The following is a 21,561-nucleotide window of genomic DNA, read 5'->3' on the forward strand; positions in this document are numbered from 1 at the left end:
CCTGTTCGGGAAGCCGTTTGACATGCAAAGGAGTGTCTAATCCCTGCAGGAGCCATGACTTACTACTGTGGTTGAGCTCCACTTTTTTATTGGCGCACATTATCGCATTTGTGAGGCACATACTGAGGTTTACTGCTGCAAGAGAGGTGAGCCCTTTCTCTCACTGTGTGTTATAACCCTGCTTCTGGCTGCTGCCATTTAAAGCCCCATTACTGTGAGGGTGAGCCCCTCTTGCCTGTCTGCACCTGCTTTCTGACCTCCATTGTTACTGGCCCACTCCTTAGTACATTGTCTGTATTAATACACAGGGTGCTGAGCCCCTGCCTGAATGCCACCAATTCTGCCCATTACATATTGCAGGTTGCAATATCCTGTCAGGAGTGAAACGTCCTTTCACTAATTTGTATATATTTTTATTGTGGCCCTGTGAGACTGCTGGTCATTCTCTGGCCTGGGTGAGTCCCTTACCTGATTACTAGTTGAGCTATTAAGCCTCCATTGTGGAATATTCCCAGTTACAGTCCTTCCGACTTTGATTAATCATGGATTAATGCTGCTGTCACAGCTGCAGTGGAAAAGGCCCCCTTGAATGTATTCTCCCAATTGCCTTATCCTGTCAAGTCGCATTGCCGCAACTAGGACATGCCCCCACTACTCGCGTGACTCTGGTGATTCAGATTTCTCCCTTAAAGGTCCTTCCTGCTTGGCAAAACACTACTGGAATGGAGAGAGCGAATGTTCAAGAAGGCCAAAGGCTAAACTCCTGTAAAGCACCCCAGATGCTGGGAACCAGAGACATGAGCTCCCCTGTGCCAAATTCCCACTTTCTCTCTCAGTAGTAGACGAATAGCAGGCCAAACACTCCACATCAGGTGGTGATATCTGGCTGGGTGATCATCAGACGGAGTCTTCCTTCATACAAGAGACTATCCTGGGTGATTCACAAGGGAGTCAAGTGGCCTTTCCACGAGATGCGGAAGTCTTCATGGACAATGCCGGGAACAAAATGTTCAATCCACAAAACATTAAGCATCCCAGATCCGCTGAATGGGTACTGCCAAATCATCTGCCAAAATGTAGGCACATGTGGCTGAGGAAGCCATTCGAGGAAGATTTGAGGAAGATACATTCCGAGTCCGGTTCTGCTGGATAAGATTATCCAAACCCCCTGATTTGACTCTGCTGTGCTGACCTTTATGGCTCACTTTGAATGTGATAAGGAGAGAGAGAGAGAGAGGTCTTCGGGCAGTGCAAGACAAACCTTTGGACTCAACTGGTCCTTTGACCTGCATTATTATTGGGTAAGCTTTCCTTGAAAGAACTCCATAAACATGCTAACTTCTTCATGCTGCTGAACAGAGCACATACTTCACTCAAAAAAGTCTTCAAATTGACTCATACAAGGTTTGTTTTTGGGCAGCAGGGCTGTCATTATGCATAGGCACGCTGGCAGTTTCCCAGGATCCACACAACAATGCCCATGTGCCAAGGCCAACAGGGGAGATCCTTTCATCTACCCTGCCAGCCAATGCAAAGCCATTCTCTCTGCCGTCTGAGGTCGGTGGGGAGATGTGTATGTGCGTATTTGGCAGTCTGTGTATGTGCGTATTTGGCAGTCTGTGTATGTGCGTATTTGGCAGTCTGTGTATGTGCGTATTTGGCAGCCTGTGTGTGTGTGTGTGTGTGTGTATTTAGCAGTCTCTGTGTATGTATTCACCAGTCTGCATGTGTGTATCTAGAAGTCTGTGTGTGTGTATGTTCAGCAGTATGTATGGCATTTGTGTGAGGTACCAATCAATATAAGCTTATTTTTATCGATAATTTATTATTCCTGTGAGTGGTAGTGTAGGCGTGGACTCAGTGCATTGTTTTTCCCGAGGGCCTGTAGTGCTGTTAAGATGTACCTGGGGGAGGGGGCGGAGCCAGCTCTCGACCCGATCAGTCGCACACTCATGGCTCTCCGACGCCCTAAACAGCTCAAATTCTGCGCAAAACGGCAACTGAAAGCGCCACAAGAAGCCCAGAAACACCCCAACACTGATGGGGAAGAAAACCAAAAAACTGCGCCTGGATCGGCCGCGGCAATCCGTAGATATTGGCGATCTACTGAGGAGACCGCATGGTGCGGTGGGGCCTAACATGGCCGACATAGAGGATTACAGCTCGGATGACCTCCTCCCACATAACCCTGAGACACTGGGATATCGTGGGCCTGCTGGGCCTACCAAGCCGACACAGACAACAACGGGTCTCCCGGTCACCACGGAGATACTCACCTCTCTCCTCTCAGACCTGCGCCAGACACTGTCCGCGGAGATCTCCCAAGTCAGGGAGGATGTCAAGGGGTTCACGGCACGCCTCACAACCGTGGAGCAGATCACTCAAGCGCATGCAGTGCAAGTGAATGAGCTCCAGACACAGGTTAGAGAACTTACCTCGGCCCACACCACACTCACCCACCAACTAGCAGCCATGGAGGACAAACGGAGATGGAAACACGTGAAAATGAGAGGCCTCTCTGACACTGTGAGCCCTGCTGAACTGCCCCATCTCCTCCGAAGGCTCTTAGCAGCCCTGCTGCCCCCTAGGCAAGCTAAAGGGATACAGCTGGACGGCATGTTGCGCCTACCCAAACCACCACAACTCACAGGTTCAGCAACGGGCGACCTCCTGGTCAAATTTCAAAATGGGCAAGATAAAACAGCATTCATGAATGCCACCAAGGGAAAGAACCCATATAGGTTCGAAGACATGAACTTAACGTTTTTCTCAGATCTATCACGCATTACCCTGCAATGGCGAAAATCCCTCCGACCGCTGACAGCGACGCTGGCCGCCAGAGGGGTGGCGTACCGCTGGGGACCATCACACGTGCTCATAATACTGCATCAACTCACCGACCTTAAAGTTACTGATGTAGCAGAGATGGACACTGTCTTGGCGACAATGGGCCTCACAACCCCCTCGACCACTACGGCTCGGGACCCAGCCAGAGTCGTCCCGTTTGCCCCAGCTACCAGGGGCGCATCCGAGATGAACACTACCTGATCCACTGACTCTTGTTAATTTATGTATGTTTTACTTTCTTTAGCACTAAATCTATATGTGGGGTTTTACCCTCCAGTTCGCCTCTAAACCACACAGACCTCAAATGCTACCCATCCCAAGCCTCCCACGCATACACACGGCGGGGAACCCCCAAGGTCACCCACCACAGACACCGGTAATAACCCGGAAACCGCTGGCTCCATTTTACCAACTGCTCCCCCCCCCCAGCTTCAATCGGCTCATATCATAATTAGTATATTATCGAGGAGCTGTAAGTAAGAAACACTAGACACCATGTCAGTACCCTCTGTACATCTTTGTAGCCTACGACAGTCTAGGCCATGTATTGGTCCCTACTACATAAAATGCATAGCAAGACTACACATGGCCAATCAATGCAATTTCCCTATATCTCTACAGCACAGGCACACCAACCTCATCTTTAAGGGGACTCAGCTCCCACGACTTGCCTCCATATCTCAGGCCCCCTTTTCTTTGAATGCCTACCCTAAATCAATGGTTCCTATACCACTGAAGACTCCACTGGCCATGCGGAAAATACACTTCTAATAAGTTAACGTTCTGTTTCTATATCACGCTTGACTATTACCATATAAAATGTGCGGTTATTATAACGGTCATATTGTTATTGTGTTATGTTGCCATTGGGCTTGTTCTGGCTACCATGGCTATATAAGCTGGATGTTAAGCTTGCACAACAAAAAAAAAGAATAAAAAAAAAAAAAGATGTCCCTGTTGGATAGGCTGGATGATTTTTCCAGAAGTGGGAAGAACTGTTGTCGTACACCTGGATCCTACACACTGTCTGTGGGTACAAGATGGAGATTACGCATACCCCGGTACAGAGGCCCCCACCTTGACCCATTCGTTGGTCAAGGGACGATGCTCATCTCATCGACGTAGAGATTCAGGACCTCAGGAGAAAGGTGACATTCAACCCACACACGATTGTGTAGGATTCTTCAGCAATATTTTCCCAGTAACAAAAAAGATTTCCGTCCAGTAATTAATCTGTGGGATATCAACACTTAAGTGGCATACCATCACTTCAAAATGGAAGGTATTCACTTATTCTGGGATTTTCTCTGGTTTACGCACCTGATTCTCATTTTCAAGGATGCCTATCTGTCCGTGCCCATCCATCTAACGAGTCAGCGTTATTTGCGTTTTCACTGGCGTGTTCTTTCCTGGCAGTTAACCTACCTTCCTTTCAGGCTCTGCCATGGTGTGTTACCAAATTCCTCAAGGCAGATGTGCCGTAATCCAAGTTATGGCTTCCGTTGTATTGTTTGGACTATATTTTGATTTTCTGCTCTGAAGCATCAAGGTTACAACGATGAACTCTCTTCATGGTAATTTTTTTTGAATCTCTTGGTTTTGTTGTGAATTGTCCCAAGTCCACACTGGTGCCAACTCAGAAGTTTCTATTTCTAGGTTTCGAGATTGACTCTGCTTTGTGCATGCTCCGGCTCCCATCCTCAAAAGTGGCCTTGATTTACAGGGAAATTCATTGAGAGCTTATACCTCTGTGCCATTTTACTCGGGCCACTCCATTAGAGGGAGATGCACTGGTTGAAAGCCAGATTCCTACAGCAATCTCAATTGTGCGCACAAGTTATCCTGCTGATGGAGGAGATGCAGCACGAGTTTCAAGGGTGGCTGTTGCACACACAGGCCTGGAATAGCCAGGCCCTCTTCAGATCGAGTCTGGACTTTCTTCTAGAGTTCGACACCAGTCTCTGTGAGTGGGACACAACCAGCACAGAATTCTTCACTAGGAGTGTATGGTTCACAGCCGTATCTACACTTCATATCAACTGTGTAGAGCTTCTAGCGGCTTCATTTGCCATCCTCAGTTTCGCGAGAGACTGTTTGAATTGTTGTATTCTGCTCCGGATGGATATCTCAGTAGTGTGGTAGAATAACCGACTAGATAGAGCTTAATACTGCCTTCTTTAAGACATTCCTAAGGACATCTATGTGTTTTATCTTTTCTGCAACATAGCGCTATGCGTGCAATACCAAGAGAGACAAACTTTACCTCGGCTTGATTCCCCCGACATTGGAGAGATTCCAGCGACGGGAAGCTCAATGTTCAGATCTTCGTCCGGCTCTCTGATCTCCAGAGGTCTTTCTCAATAGATCTTCCAGGTGTAGAAATTTTAAAGTTGGCTTCCAGATCTGGATTGCAAGATTGTGGCTGCGTTCCTTCGAACATGGCCTCCACTAGGATCATATACATTTCCCTCATTTGCAGTGCAAGTGAGGGTGATTTTTCAACTGCATGAACAGTGAGTATCGCGTCTGTTGATCACCCCATTCTGACAGAGCCAGCAGTGGTTCCCATATCTACTGGAACTGTCATATATGCACCTGCTTTCCTTTCATAGATCTTTTCATCCATTAGTTGTGGAGGACCATCTACTCCTAGTTGCCTGCATGCTTTCTGAGGAGCTGTCGCAACAGCCAGAAGAACTGTTATGGGACTTGTGGGCTCAATGAACTAGGAGATGTTACCTATCTGCATGGGTGTCCTGGTATCGCTGGAATCTGGAAAGGGACTGCAATACTTTTAATACCCCTGCCTATATTATTTAGAATTTTCTTTCATCTCTTTTTTTTTTTTTTTTTTTCCCGAGTCGTTCATACTGTGCTATTAACATTATGTACTTGGCTATCTCCACAGCTTATGTTTCTGTTCATTGGTCAGGGCCCTTTCATTTGCCACCTTATGCGGGTTATCCATCTTCAATGCCCTCCTGGTTCTAAATTCTCTCTTATGGGATGTAGCTCTTGTTTTGTGTTTTTTACAGGATTGGCCCGATAATGAAGATCTTTCTTTGTCAGTTGTTGGCAAAGTTCACACTTCTTTTATGTTTGGCTTTGTTTGCTCGGGTATTAAACATTCGGGGCACTATCAGTTTTTGGTATGGCCATGTCTTCAGCATTTTCGTCCAGTGTGTGTCTCTCCAACATGCCATGGTTGATTGGTCGCAGGAGGATGCCTTTCTGACCTTTTTTTCTGCCCTTCATCTCACGCTTCTTTTTCTCTTTTGTCATAATGTAAAATGGCAAAATATGAGTATCCTGTCATGTAATAAAATTGAAGATTATGCTAGCTTTATTGTACTTACAATCTTAATTTTATTAATGACTGGAGGCATGTATTTTTCCTCCCATGCCCACTCTTATTTTGGCTATTCTTGGATTTATACACATTTGTTTCATGATGTATGTATTAACTTGTTTGCGCTTTTGGTAACTTATTCTGTTTTAGTTAATATATATTGAATTTAGTTGACATATTGAATGGATATGCCATGCCCTGTTCATGTGTTGTTACTATCATGACATTGCACAATTTCAGTGTTCTTTCACGTTTTCTTTCCCTTTCAGTTTGAGTCAGTGGACATTCTTTTTGGTCCTTGATCTACAATACCTTCGCCTGATTACCTTGGTTCTAAATTGGATTTCCAGACTTTTGACATTTATCTGTTATATTGCCTTATTCGTTATCCCTCTTTTAACAGCAAGAAAGAGGAGGTGCTTAATTTATCTTATCCTTATATAAATTTTCCTTGTTCCCGATTGGTTACTTGTTTCATACATTTTAGTCCATACAGGAAGATAAGGAAAATACTCACTTCCTTTCATTATTAAAATGAAGATTATAGGTACACTAAAGTTGGCATAATCTTAAATTTCAGGACAAAATAAGAAAACTGAAAATGTTGTAAACACATCTGATCATGGTCATCACTGAAGGGAAGATGAATGACTCTGATCCCATCATATTGACTCAGTCACCATAATCAGTCACCATGTTGTAAACTGAAAATGTTGTAAGACACTTTGAATTTCTACCTGATGATAATAATCATATTTTGTTCGCCAAAATACCTCAGATAAAAAAAAAACTGATTGTTTTGGCAGAAGTAAAATTAACTGTGTGCCAGTGATGCCGTTAGCGCCAGAACCCAAAAAGTGGGGTTGTTGAGCCCAGTATGAATCCAGACCAGACTGACTGGCTGCTGTTCTGCCAATCTCCACTCACGACAGCCGATGTGCTCCCACATGAACTAAATTCCCTGTGTGTACGAATTGTCGGGCAAGCACTTAATGATGCTCTCGTGCTGCGCTTTATGGGGACCCAGAATTCTGGTTTGTCTAACCCAAAATGGGACAGTTGAGAAGTATGGGATGGTTCAATGAGAGTAAAGATACCACAAGATTTGTTAAATGGTATGGCTGTTTTAATAATGTTCCTTGTCCCCTTAGGATGGAGACCTTCATTTAAATACTACAGTAAATGGTCATCACTTTTTGGATCAGTAGTGTCTGTCATCATCATGTTCCTCCTTGCCTGGGAGTCAGCCCTGATTGCCATTGGTATTGTAATTTTTCTGCTTGGATATGTGCTGTACAAAAAGCCAGGTACGTCCTGTGTCCTCTACTTGTTCACAAGAATTATAATTTACCTTGATTGCTGTCCTGCTTATACACATGAGTTCTAAGCTATTCTGATTGCTGTCTGGTGTAAATATATTAGTTCTAGTCTATGTCCCCATAACTTATCTATAAATACATGCCTTAACATATTTCTACATTTCTTTGTAGAAGCAAACTGGGGCTCGTCTGTCCAGGCAGGATCATATAACATGGCTCTTTCTTACTGCGTGGGGCTCAACCAAGTGGAAGAGCACATTAAAAACTTCAGGTGAAGTGAGCGGGTTTGCCAGAATCGCAAAACCAAACAACTCAATATCCCTTCTTCTCCATGAATCCTGTCTTGCTTAACCTCACCCACCACTCTCTAGGTCAACACCTCACACTATACCAATATATTTCACCAGTTCCTCCATATCTCATGAAGTCTCATAATGTCCACCAAACTCCTTTCCGTCGTGTTTGATTACACACTCCGCATTCCATTCTATTCCACATACTTCTCATCATGCTTCACTGTAATTACACTGCTCGTGTGAAACGCTCTCTTCAAACTCTTTTATTGTCTCTCATACATTCTTCTGCTCGTTTCCAAAACACATTAGCCCATCCTATAAATGCACATGTTCCATGATTTGTCCATCTACACATCATCTCATTTATTTTTATCCACACACTCCTTCTGCCCCTTTGCTGATCTTACATTTCCTCACTTCCATAGCGTCATTTTTCTGCTCATTGTTCCTCTGCTCTTAGTATTGCCTCGTTAAATTCTATTGTATATAATTATACCCTTATAAACCAACATACTCAGTGGTTGCACCAGTCATTGCATTTCCTACACCCCAGTACCTGCCCACCAAATAACCAATGCTAGCAATCCTTGAGGCTCCACAACCAGCCTTTAATAATACAAGTCATGAAAGGTCTCCGACTTCACTGTCAGCCCACAATACATCATCAGTACACACTTTATTGTCCCAGATCTCCTCAATGCCATGTCAACCACACTCAACTGCCCACTTACAGTACCAGTAACTGACACTGCTACCAAATTACAACATTGCATGCTGTACTTTCCAATGCTAGCACACCGTACCCAAAGTACACCATGTACCTCATCTTCCCCATCTGCACACACCAAAAGAAAGAAGTGCTCAACAAGACAAAATGGCTAATAAATTGAAATATTTATTGAAATAAGATCTAAAATGAATGTAAAACGTATTAATATACATACAAATATATGTGCACATATTAAAACACACAAGAAATTATATGAATAAAATATAGGTGGGTATCCGTCTGAAGTATTTCTGTCCTGAATGCAGAATAGGAGCTATGGGTTGCATGCCAGGAAAATAACATTGGCTGTGATGGACCCTTTATGCTATGAACATACCAGTCAGTATAATAGGAAGTGAGAGGCGATGGCGGTCTATCCAAGGTTGCTCAATGTTTTTTTTCTACACGTTACTAATGTCTGCAGACTTCTTTCTGCTTTTAATTTTCACCAATGCTTCATCACCTCCTAGGCCTCAGTGTCTGGTTCTGACAGGACCTCCGAACTTCCGGCCAGCTCTCGTCGATTTTGTGGGGACTTTTACCAAAAACCAGAGCCTGATGATCTGTGGAAACGTAATTATTGTGAGTATGTGTAAGAAATGAATATGCAATTCAATGATCAAAAAACGTTGGGGGTAAAAAGGTATATATAGCAGAACTTGTACATAACGTGGGATCATTAACTTTATAACTTTACAAGGATTGATAGAACATAAATATGTTTCTAAAGCTACAATGCTTTTGCTGACTGATGCTCAATTACTTTTTGTTTAAAGACTAGATGAGAATTTTGTAGTCTAGCTTTGTGTCTTTTGATCCCTTTGCACTATGAACACAACTGAAAAGTAATAAAATAAAAAATAATAAAAGTAATAATATCAGGTCATGATGTTTCTTCTCTGCCAGGGGATTCAGAAAAGTTAGGCTCTGAAAATCAGATGCAATATACAAACTTTGAAAATGATGTATGTTGAGAAAAATAAGAAACGTGCCATCAATATTACAAATGAGGGAGATTTACGGAGGTTATTACAACAAGGGTATGGGAATAATGAACAATGTGCAATGTCATTGGCTGCAAATTCAAGTATTATATTGTGATATAAATAATAGAAGTAATATAATTAATATAAGTGTGATATAAATGCCTCTTTTTATAAATCATTGATACATTAAACGTGAGGTTTGGCAAACAAAAAATAAATAGGGCGATGGGAAGGGTGAAAGAACATAAAGAGGGATATACAGGCTAATTACATAAAAAAAAGGGGGAATATTCAAGAGGGTGTGATAACATTGTATTTGCTCTTTAGATACATTTAGTATAAAGTGCCTGCTGGTGATCTGTTACATTAACAGGACAAGAGGTCATTCAGTGACACTACAGGCTTCCTGATTTGAGGCATACCGTGATAAAATTGTACACCATAATTTCACTATGCATAAAAAGCCAGCTGACATCTACTCTTCCTAACACTTTATTTACTTCAATATTTAGGAGCAAACTGAAAATTCAATTAATACATCAAAGTAACCTACACAAGGTTTAGTGCACTTGATTTTGTCTAATACTGAAAAATGAAACGGAGACAAAGGTGGTTCAAATTAGGATTCTTATTACTAAATTTAACGATAAAAGTCAAATGAGTAAAAGTCTGTTAACATAATTTGTATTTCAATTCCTAAAACTAAAGTGTACATTGATCAATCAGGGCCCACGGAAACAGAAACTGCAAGAGCTTAATCCGAGCGGTCATATCCGATGGTTGAACAAAAGAAAAATTAGGGCATTTTACACAGGTCTAATTGCTGATGACCTGCGGAGTGGAGTTCAAATGCTAATTCAGGTACGTCAAAATTAAAATTCTAATTCAGGTAAATCAGAATAAAAATGTTTATTCAGGTGAATCTGTGATCTTAGGGATACATTCATTTTGAGATGCATATCTAAGATGACAGTGCACTCAGGGCCGGCGCATTCATAAGGCTGTGTATGTCTGTCTGTGTATGTCTGTCTGTGTATCTGTATGTCTATCATTGTGTATGTGTGTATCTGTATGTCTGTCAGTGTGTCTGTATGTCAGTGTGTGTTTATCTGTATGTCTGTCAGTGTTTGTGTGTATCTGTATATGTGTGTCTGTCTATCTGAATGTGTATCAGTTTGTGTATATGTGTATCTGCATATGTGTCAGTGTGTGTATCTTCGTGTATGTGTATCACAGTGTGTGCGTGTGTGGCAGTGTATGTGTATATGTGCATACATCTCAACATTCAAACACCAACACTACACACAAATAACCACCTGCATGCAAACTTCAACACTACATACAAACACACCCCTGCATTCAAATATCAACACTACATACAAACACACGTCTGTATCAGACACCAAAATTATATATAAACACACACCTGCATTCAAAAACACAACACTACACGTAAATGCATGCTTGCATTCAAACGCAAACACTACATACAAACTCACCCCTACATTCACACAAACATACTCTATACAAACACATGCTTACAGTCAAACACACAAATACTGCAACGTGCTAAATACAATCCTGCAAGCATGGGGAATCGGTAGAGCCCCAGCTTTCAAAGCATTGTTGAAGTTGCACGACAGATGGGGATCTATCTTTTAGCCATCCTGTGTACATACACAGACCGTCATACAGTCTGTATGTCTCTGTATGACAATCTGTGTATTTATTCAAAAGGAATAAACGCAGGCAACACTCTAATAGTAATAATGGTATATTTATTGATAGGTGAACCACCCCAAAGAAAGTGCAACATTTTGGCTCAGCAGAGCATTATTGCATGATTAAGGCTCCGCTGAGCTGAAACGTCACACTTTCTACGGGGTGGTTCACCTATCAATAAATATACCATCCTTACTATTGGAGTATTGCCTGCGTTTATTCCTTTTGAAGACTTTACCGGTGGATCCAGCGATGTCTGCCTGACACGGAGCATCTATCACTGTGGATGGCCGGAGCATTTACACGGTATCAGTGTGCAGGGTTCTTTGTTTGTCTGTGTATGTATGTCTCTGTATGCCTTGTCTGTATGTCTCTTTATGACTGTCTGCGTATGTATGTCTCTGTATCACTGTGTATGTATTTCTCTATATGCCAATCTCTATGTTTCTTTATGTCTGTGTCTGTATCTGTATGAATGTATGTCTGTGTTTGTAGGACAATGTACCTGTATGTGTAAATTGTATGACTGTGTTTGTTTGATTGTGTGCCTTTTATGACTGTGTGTCTGTATATCTTTGTGACTGTGTGCCTGAATAATTATGTCTGTGTGCTTGTATGGTTGTGTGTCTGTATGTTTGTGTATTTGTGCATGTATGTATTTTTGCCTGTATCTATGTCTATGAAAAAGACCTTTGTTGGTCGAAATGTTGCTTGGCGTTGCATTTATTCCTAATAAATATGCATACGGTTTCAATTTGGAGTGCCTGTGGTCCTTTCTTCTTTCGTGTATCTATGTCTATGTCTATATGGGAGAAAAAGAGAGAGAGAAAGGGGCTGGGGGGAAGAAAGGGGCTGACGGGGAAGTAAGAAATACATAAGAGGGGTTGTATGAGACACACTAAAGGGGGGTGTAAGGCACAAAGGGACCAGAGGGGTAAGAGAGTGGATATGCAACACTAATGGGGGTAAAATTTAAAAGGGGGGCTACGAGACACAGAGGTGAAGATGCATTGGTTTTTTTTTTGGGTGAGCGCCAGAACACTACGCTTCACCAACCAGCGTCTCCTCATAGAGATGCATTGAATCAATGCATCTTTATGGGGAGCATTCAGCATTTTGCATGGAGACACTGAAGGCCATTGCTGCACAGTGTCCAACACGGACACAGGACGCACCTCTAGTGGCCATCTGAATGACTGCCACTAGAGATGATACTTAGCAGCAATATAAACAAGTGCCTTTACTCAGTAAAAAAAAAAAAATAGTTTTTTTACATAGAGCCTGATGTGGCTCCATCTTTGTGAGTGCATTCCACATATACCTTGAATTTCTATATATTATATGTTATGGAGAGCACTATGTATGCTTTATTTGGTTTCCAGATGGAACTGTATTATTAATACCTGCAATAGGTGGTATATTGGTATATTATACCTACTTTGTGTGTGTGGTTTAATTTTTCTTTTTATTGACTACGCTACTTGGTTTTTAGGTGATACGGGATTACACCTTTTTTTTACAACCAGTTGCTAATTCTTTCCAAACATTTGCAGCGCCTACACAACTATTTGTAGTACTTGTTTACTCAGTAAAAAACTTGCAGGTACAGGCTGTAGACCCTAGAACCACGGCATTAAAGTGGAGGGAGACCAAATGCGCATGTGCGGCAATGACCGCGCTCGCATTAGGATTTCCACATAGGAAAGCATTATTCAGTTGGTTCCACTTGGATTTTGGGTGACGCTGGATGTCCCCACTAAAGGTGGAGTTAACCGTAGCAGGTAATTATTGCTTACCTGCTCAGCGATAAGGGACCTGGGACAGTGCACCCAGAGCACTTCAATGACCTGAAGTAGTCTGGGTGCCTAAAGTGTCCCTTTAACCCCTTAAGGACACATGACATATGTGACATGTCATGATTCCCTTTTATTCCAGAAATTTGGTCCTTAAGGGGTTAAGCGGTAGTTGTTCTGGTGACTATAGTGTGCCTTCAAGGCTGGCCAAGCATTATGGGTGCTGTAGTTCTTAAAAGCTGGGCATCTACCTTGGCCATCACTGCATGAAAGTAAATACGTTACTTGCCTAACGGAGTGCTGGGAAGGTCACATGCCTGCTTCTCAAACTAGAATTTCCACCTGTCTCAGCAGTATGTTGAAGTTCAGCAAGATCCGTGATTGCTAGCTCTCGCACTGCATGTTTGGGGAGCCTTACACCTGGCTGAGTATCATGAGTAATGTCATTAACAGCAGTGGCTTTCTCTGACCAAGAGGGTTCAGGCTACCTAATTCTGGCTTTAATTTAGCACCATCACCCTTTAACGATTAATTTGTTTTCTTTTGCTTTATATTACAGGCATCAGGTCTTGGGCAACTGAGACCAAACATTCTGGTTTTGGGATATAAGAAGAACTGGCAGACATCACACCCAAAGAACATTGAGAGCTATGTGTCAATGCTACAGTAAGCAAGAGAACTTTGGACTATGTTGACTGACTCCATCTCCAAGAGTACTCTGGGTGCAAAGGAGGGGTTCTGCCTTGATAGGGCAAATTATCCAGCCTCAAAACCTAGTGCTCGTCGACCTTTACTCCTTAGGTGCTAAGCAGAAGGGCTAGTAGTTTTGAGCGATTTGTTAACAATTTTTAATAACCGGTTACATCATTATAATGGACACCAGTAATTAATTGAGGTTTATTTTGTCAATATACAATTATTGAATAAACCCTGGTGGTCACTATAATATTGGTGGTTATTTTTTTTTTTATTACTTTTTTTATTTTTTCTATTATTTTTTTTTTATTGCTAATTTTAGGCAAAAGTAGCCAAGCTTGACCCAGCGAAATTTAAAAATCCTTGTAGAATTCTTTATTCCATAATAATTACATATTGTTATTATGATATGGTTTCTTTTATTTTTACACAGAATGTATTTATACCTAATGAACTGTCTTTTCATCTTGCAGTGATGGGTTTGATTTTAATTTTGGGCTATGTCTCCTGAGGATGAAAGAAGGTCTGAACATGTCCCGCGTCATGCAGGCTCACAGTAAGTGCCCTGAACTGCAGAAAGCTCTTAGCAATTCACCACAAGATTATGTATATTAATATTCTTTATCACAGTGGGATTTATTCTTTAAAAAAACAAGATGCAAACGTTGGGCGAAAAAGTTGGAAACATTTCTAAATTGGACAATATTTCCAACTACAACCTTTTGACCTAAAATATGCCATATGCCATTGGGTTCTCATCCATGGTTTAAAAGTCCTTAGAATAGAATAGGGATTGAAACCTAATGCTATACCTCCAAGGTCCTATTTTTGCCAGCCGTCTCCCTATACTGGTCTGATATCTATTGGCAGCTGCTGCGAGCTCTTGCAAGGCAGGTAACGTGTAGAAGGTAGTGGCCCTGAATAATAGATACTTGAAAGAACATTCCAACGTTTTATTTCTAACTTTGGAGTGTCTGTAAGGCACACAGTCCCAGGAAATAATGTTTTAACCTCCACCTTCAGTGGTGATATCTTTTTGCCACAGGTCTAGCAAGATGATGAACTCTCAGCCAAATTACTGCTTCTCATAGAGAAGTCTTCCCTTCCACTCTAAGCTGGAGCCAATACAGAAGATGTCACCAAAGGGGCTTATAAATGTGAATATTTCTCTTGAAATTTAAACTTTTAGAAAATAAGACAAAGGGAATATGCTCTTAACCTATAAACACTTCTTCAAACTGAAGTGCTCTGGGAGTTTGGGAGTTGTTTCAAATAATTACACACTAAATGGAAAATAAATACTACATAAACAGCGAAAACTTGCTGCACTCATTATTTGGAGGTCTATGTCCAAATGGCCCCATACCCATGTAAAGGTGGATTTTGAGGCGGAGGGGAGTGTTGGACATTGAACTAACCCATCTGAAAGCAGGGAATGCATCAGCTTATTTCGTGGAAATAGCAATCAACTTCGAAGCTCATAGACAGTACACCCGTCCGCTTCAGTTGCTAAGTGCCTTCCTCCACCACTGGTTTCTAACGTTTGATCATTGGCCGCTAGCACTAGCAGCAAGTGAAGAATAATTTGCGAATATGCATGAAGCGACATGTGAATGATATTCAATGAAATATGAATTACAAGTGTTCAACATTTTGGTTCTTTAGTCCCTTATCAAAACAATCATTATTAAATGGCCCACACTAGAAGATTGCAAAGTTAAACGCCAGTCAGCCCTGCTTTATAGAATACATTTATATGCTAAACAGATTTGGAATACTGAGAATCATTGCCCATATGTGTGTGTGTGTGTGCGTGTATATATATATATATATATATATATATATATATATATATATATATATACATATACATATACATACACAAGATGTTGAAGAGAGCTCTCCAGAGGATTGTGATGCAAAATGATATATGTGAGATATGTGATGCAAAATGATCACAGGACACACAGCAAGGCACCAAGCATCCCCTTTGCCTAAAAAGCACATGGGAACCCAAAACTTCTAATATTTCTATTAAAACATTTATTAATCGGGGGGGCGGAGCCTGCGCCTGAACCGGAGCGGACGCAAAGAACATCAGCTCCGATAAAATAATCGGCAAATACCCCCAGAAAACCCCACTCAAGCAGGCGGAACATCCACAAGCACCGAGGGCGCAACCCCGACACGCCACATGCCGTTCTTCCAAGCGGCCAAGGCGCCACGGAAGAAACGGAAAACCGGGGCCTACTACACCACCCAAGGCCTGGACCTGGCAGCACTGTTCGGCGCATACTCACCGCCAGGTGCGATAGGAGACAGGCCGACACCTCAGGTCGCAACAGCCGCCGAGATGGGACGCAGGTCGCCCCCACACACACCATCAGGGGCGCAGAATATTGGAGATATGCTCCAGAGGCAGCCTCTACCAAAAATGGCGCCGTCTGGGAGCAACAGGGCCGTGGATGCACAGGAGAATCCTCCACTGAGCGAGACCAACACACAGCCTGCCCAGCCACACGCAGGGCACACCACACAGGCTACAGAAGAGGGATCAGCCCCAGTCACCCAGAGGGATTTTCAAAACTTGGTGGGAGAAATTAAAACCCTGCTGGCGGCTAATGTGGCAGTTATAAAGGCAGACCTGCAGAGGGTCAATGACAGAATGAGAACAGCAGAGGGAGACATTGCAGACCTCAAACAAGGTATGACCACAGTACAGGAAGCCATCCAACAACTACAAACCACGCAACAATCACTCTTAATACACCAAGCCACGCTAGACGACAGATCAAGGAAAAACCATCTTAAGATAAGGGGCATCCCAGACACGGTAACCCCAGAGGAACTCCCACACTATGTGAGGCGATTGGTGGCTACCATCCTGCCAGCTGCACATGCCAAAAAAGTCTCCCTGGACGGGACCTACCGCCTGCCTAAGTCCAACAAGGCCCCAGCAACGGCCGTACAGGATGCCATAGTGAGATGCTCACACTCCCACGACAAAATCTCCATCTGGTCGGCGGTGCGGGGTAAGACGCCGCTCATCTTTGAAGGCGCCAGCCTCACCTTCTATCAGGACCTCACGAGGTCCACCCTGCAGTGGCGGAGATCTCTACAACCACTCACAAGCCAGCTAAGAGCAGCCGGTATTAAATATCGCTGGATGTCCCCAAGACTACTAGTGGTGGACCATGAAGGAACGTTACACAAGCTTTCGTCGCTGGCAGACGCCCCGACCCTCCTCACGGCACTGGGCATACCATCCCAGACGATAACCACCGACAGACGGACAAACTCGCAGAGCTGGAATCCCTCCCAAGTTGCCCAGTTTGTTCCAGGTGCCAACCCGGCCACCCACCCAGGGACTTGAACCCTTAAGAGACTACACCTGCTCGCAATGTGTTATTCCAGAGCCTGTTATAAGTAGTTTGTAGATATTACGTAGATGTTACATAGGTGTTACAGCACTACACACACGACAGCCCCCTCAAAGGGAACCTACTACCCCTTGACCCACAACACCTGGAAACAGGGCACTACATGGCAAGAGACCGTCTCCACACGGGCCAGCCCTCTCCCCACCCCCCCCCCCGCAACCCCCTTGGTAAGGGGTATTACCTATGGCGGGCCGGTTCACCCACCCTCATTGAATACACAACATGCCATGATACGATAGCTCCAAACCGAACAGCACGACCCGACACATCCACGCCACCAATCCAGACAAATCACCGCACAATCTCAGAATACACACTCGCAACCACTCCTATAACCCATCCCAGTTACACCACAACATACACAATCAACCAATTAAAAAGTGCAAAACAATTATCGTAATGACTGACTTTAACCATACAAATGCTATATGTTGTTCAAATCCCGCTGCAGCTGTTGGGGCACAGCGGTGAAACATGTTGGATGTTACCTTCAATATGCACGACAAAAATAAAGAAAAGAAAAAAAAACATTTATTAATCTCGTCAGAAATTATGTACGTCATATCCTCTCTGATCCTAGTTCCAGTCCACAGAATCTAACTCATATGGAGAAGAAAGCACTCAAGGATCTGTCAGAGGACCCCAACATTACTATCAGACCCGGCGATAAAGGCGGGGCCATTGTTCTACAGAATGGAGATTCTCAGACAATTGGCAGACACAACCACTTACAAGAAGATTGCCTTCGATCCCTCCCATAGAATCATGGAAAAACTACAGGGATTGGTAAGCAGAGGCCTTAGTGCGGGCTGGCTAGATAAACATACTGCCAAATTTCTGATTGATCCTCATCCTAAAATTCCTCTTTTGTACACCTTACCCAAGGTACACAGAGACCTCATAGACCCCCCCCCACCCCACCCCCCCCCCCCCCCCCCACTGCCAAACGAGGAATATTGGAGCCTCTGGCTAAATACATTGATGATTATTATTGTAAAATACCCACCTCACAGATACCCACATGCCTTTTAAAGACACACAAGATATTTTGGCACACCTTAAAGAAATAACGCTTCCGGATGGACCCATTACCTTTGCCACTATAGACGTGAAAAACCTCTATACCATTATTCCACATACCGCGGACCACCAATTGAATATCTCCTTGAATGTCTGGAGTTCTCTTTGAAAAATAATTATTTCTGTTTTGAAAAATCTTTTTATTTTCAGTAAACTGGGACTGCGATGGGATCAGCCATAGCTCCTAATTATGCCAACTGCTATATGTAATAACATACATATTATCGAAACATCAATCTAATCTAATATTATATCTCAGATATGTGGATGGCATCCTCATGCTGTGGTCCGCTTCTCCCTCATCATTAGATACCATGATCAACGGTTTGAACACTGAGGACTCCCCGGTACGCCTCAACCTCAGCCTTAGCAGTGACACCAACAAAATCCAATTTCTTGACGTAGAAATATACCGTGTCGATAACTCTATCGGATACACTCTATACAAAAAAAACTCGGACCGCAACACTCTCTTGCATGCGACTAGCTTTCACCCTGGCACTCTCAAGAAATCTCTTCCCATTTCACAGTTTCTTAGAGTGCTAAGATCCACAATTCGGATCCACACAACATAGATGCTCAAATCACGTCCATGCAACGTGCCTTTCAGATGAGAGGTTATTCCAAACCTATACTGCAACGTTCATTACAAAGAGCCTTGGATATATATGGAAAATCTCATACTCAAGCGTCTACTTCTGCAATGGATTCAACTACCATCATAGTACCTCTCCTGTACCATACAGCAAGTGATAAAATAGCAACCACTATCTGAAAAAGATGGGACCTTTTATCTTCTGATTCTACGCTACACGTAGGTTTTTCCTGTCCTCCTCGCATTGCCTTCAGTCGCAACAGAAATCTGCGAGATTTTTTTGGTCAAAAGCGATTTTCCCCACCAGTATGGGACCACAAAGACCCACACTAAAAAAGGTTGCTTTAAATGTGCCAATTGTGTCACCTGTGGACACATGCTCACATGCTCTTCTTTCACCCATCCCCACTCAGGAAAATGCTATCCCATCAAACACTACATCACTTGCTTAACTGACCATGTAATCTATCTGATATCATGTCCGTTTGGTCTCCACTACGTGGGAAAAACCAACCTCACACTACGCGACAGGATGCGTGTGTCAGGATTACTAGTTGATCCAGCATGTAGAATTGTGTCACACAGATGACTAATAGGCAACGTATTACCGGGCCTTAGAATGGCCGGACTTAATGTACCAAAGAATAGTCAGGATACTTGCCGAGGTCAGGGGATACAGAAAGAGACACAACGATAAGAGAAAGCCAGAAGTCAGGGATACAGAATACAGGGAAGTCAAAATCAAAGCCAAAGTAAAAAACCAGAAGAAACTTAAATTTGGAACGCACTCTCGGACAACCCCAAGGGAAACCACGACAGGGCACTGAGCAGGATGAAAACTGGGCCTAAATACCCCTCCTCTAGATCTGATAGGTTGTAATCGGCCTTTGACCCTAAAGGCAGTTACTAGGTTCCCATTTGCATAATTGCTGCTCAGCATTAACCCATCTGTGGATTTGGTTGCTGCGGATGAATACGTGACAGCGTGGCCATCGTTCAGGAATCATGACCGCCTACAGAGATGGCAGGACCGACAAACCGGTAGCCAAACATTTTTTTCATCATCGTCTCCCAACCTTAAAATTTATCGCCATTGATCACATCCCCCCACTATCTAGAGGAGGCGACCGATCTAGAATCCTTCTGCAACGCGAAACCTACTGGATTAGGACATTGGATACAGTGCAACCGAAAGGCCTCAAAGAATATGTCTCCTTCAATTCTTTTTTGGAGACACGATAATTTCAAAGCCCTTGTTCGAACTTATTTTGAACTTTATTTGAATTTTTCTGGGTTTTTTTTAAATTTTTGTGACCTCACATATTTTATATTTTCCATATTTTTTATTTTTCCATCTAGTTTTTATTTTTTAATATATATTTTTATTTATTTATTAATTTTTCATTTTTTATTACTTATTTTATATCTCGTATTTTTTATCATTTACATTTATCAGTATTTTTTATTCATTATTTATTTTTTGTTTTTTATCATCTTATTTGGTTATTTTTTATATTTATTATTATTTTTATTATCATTACTCTTGATCATCATTTTTTTTCCTTGTTATCTTTTATTAGTCTATTTCTAGGCCAATCATTTGCACATATCCATATCTACGTTTCTCTTCCTAATACTTTCATAGATTCTTGTGGCCTTAATAATATCATTATTATTATTTTCGTGTAAATATTTATACATCTCGCCTGAATTTCTATGCTCTCTGCTCAGACATTAGTAACGTTCCTTTGGTTGTACTATCTTCTGCTCTGCCATATAACTCATTGATTGATTTCTGTATATGTATATGTGCACTTATGCTTGTATATAGCCCACGTCTCTTTACTTTCTTCTCTTTATGCTTCATAACCACAATCCTTATTCACTTCTTCTCACTCTCATCCACACATTAGCTTCGCTTTCATCACTCTCATCTTTTATTACACACTCATCCATGGGGACATGTTTAATTTTGGGTTCCACATACACAGTATTATTCCTCTGCTTTATCCACACTCACTCCCCATCCATCCCACTCATTCACTCATGATCATATCCCCTTTCATCCACTCATCCACTATTCAATTGGTTTGGGCTTTCCCCTCATTTTTTTGGTACAATCTGGCAGATCAGTTGTGTATACACCATCTGTACACATTTCTGCATTTCCTCCTTACTCATTTTATTCTTATTTTACTTTGACCGAAATGCACATTTCATATGCACTTATTTTTTTCAATATCGCGTCACTGTGGCAACCAGACACCTTCCCGACCTCTTTGTCGCGGTATGATAACGTCACACGCCAGTCACACACGCGCACAGCACAGCGTTCACTTAGGGATCTGGGGGTCACACCTGCACTGGGTAAGTTATTATTATTATTATTATTATTACTATTTATGTCCTATATATACAACTTATTCACTTGTACTCACATCTTGACAAAGACCTCTTGGGTCGAAACATTGATCATTTTGCATCACATATAAAACTTGTTAAACAAATCCTCTGGAGTGCTCTCTTCAACATTTATCCACGCTGTGCAGCACCGAGGTTCATCTCATCTCAACGAACTCTTAAAGGTAGCGTGCCTGACTTCCTGACTTTTTATATATATATATATATATATCAGGGTATATATACCCTGTTTCCCTGAAAATAATATA

At 42.4% G+C, this 21,561-nt stretch overlaps 1 protein-coding gene and 1 long non-coding RNA gene across 2 annotated transcripts in view; one reads left to right on the top strand and one right to left on the bottom strand.

Moving 5' to 3' along the window:
* LOC134578777 (uncharacterized) overlaps positions 1–21,561 on the bottom strand; it is a 495,152-nt gene that overhangs the window by 55,175 nt on the left and 418,416 nt on the right. The window lies entirely within an intron of this gene.
* The window catches only part of SLC12A3 (solute carrier family 12 member 3), a 68,178-nt gene that overhangs the window by 28,986 nt on the left and 17,631 nt on the right, over positions 1–21,561 (top strand). The window contains exons 14-19 of the mRNA XM_063437909.1: positions 7,348–7,503; positions 7,687–7,786; positions 9,051–9,162; positions 10,293–10,427; positions 13,641–13,747; positions 14,251–14,333. Of these exons, the coding sequence (XP_063293979.1) occupies positions 7,348–7,503; positions 7,687–7,786; positions 9,051–9,162; positions 10,293–10,427; positions 13,641–13,747; positions 14,251–14,333 (693 nt within the window). The remainder of the gene's footprint in view (positions 1–7,347; positions 7,504–7,686; positions 7,787–9,050; positions 9,163–10,292; positions 10,428–13,640; positions 13,748–14,250; positions 14,334–21,561) is intronic.

The sequence above is a fragment of the Pelobates fuscus genome, chromosome 12 (assembly GCF_036172605.1).
Source record: "Pelobates fuscus isolate aPelFus1 chromosome 12, aPelFus1.pri, whole genome shotgun sequence".
In the NCBI taxonomy this organism is placed as follows: Eukaryota; Metazoa; Chordata; class Amphibia; order Anura; family Pelobatidae; genus Pelobates; species Pelobates fuscus.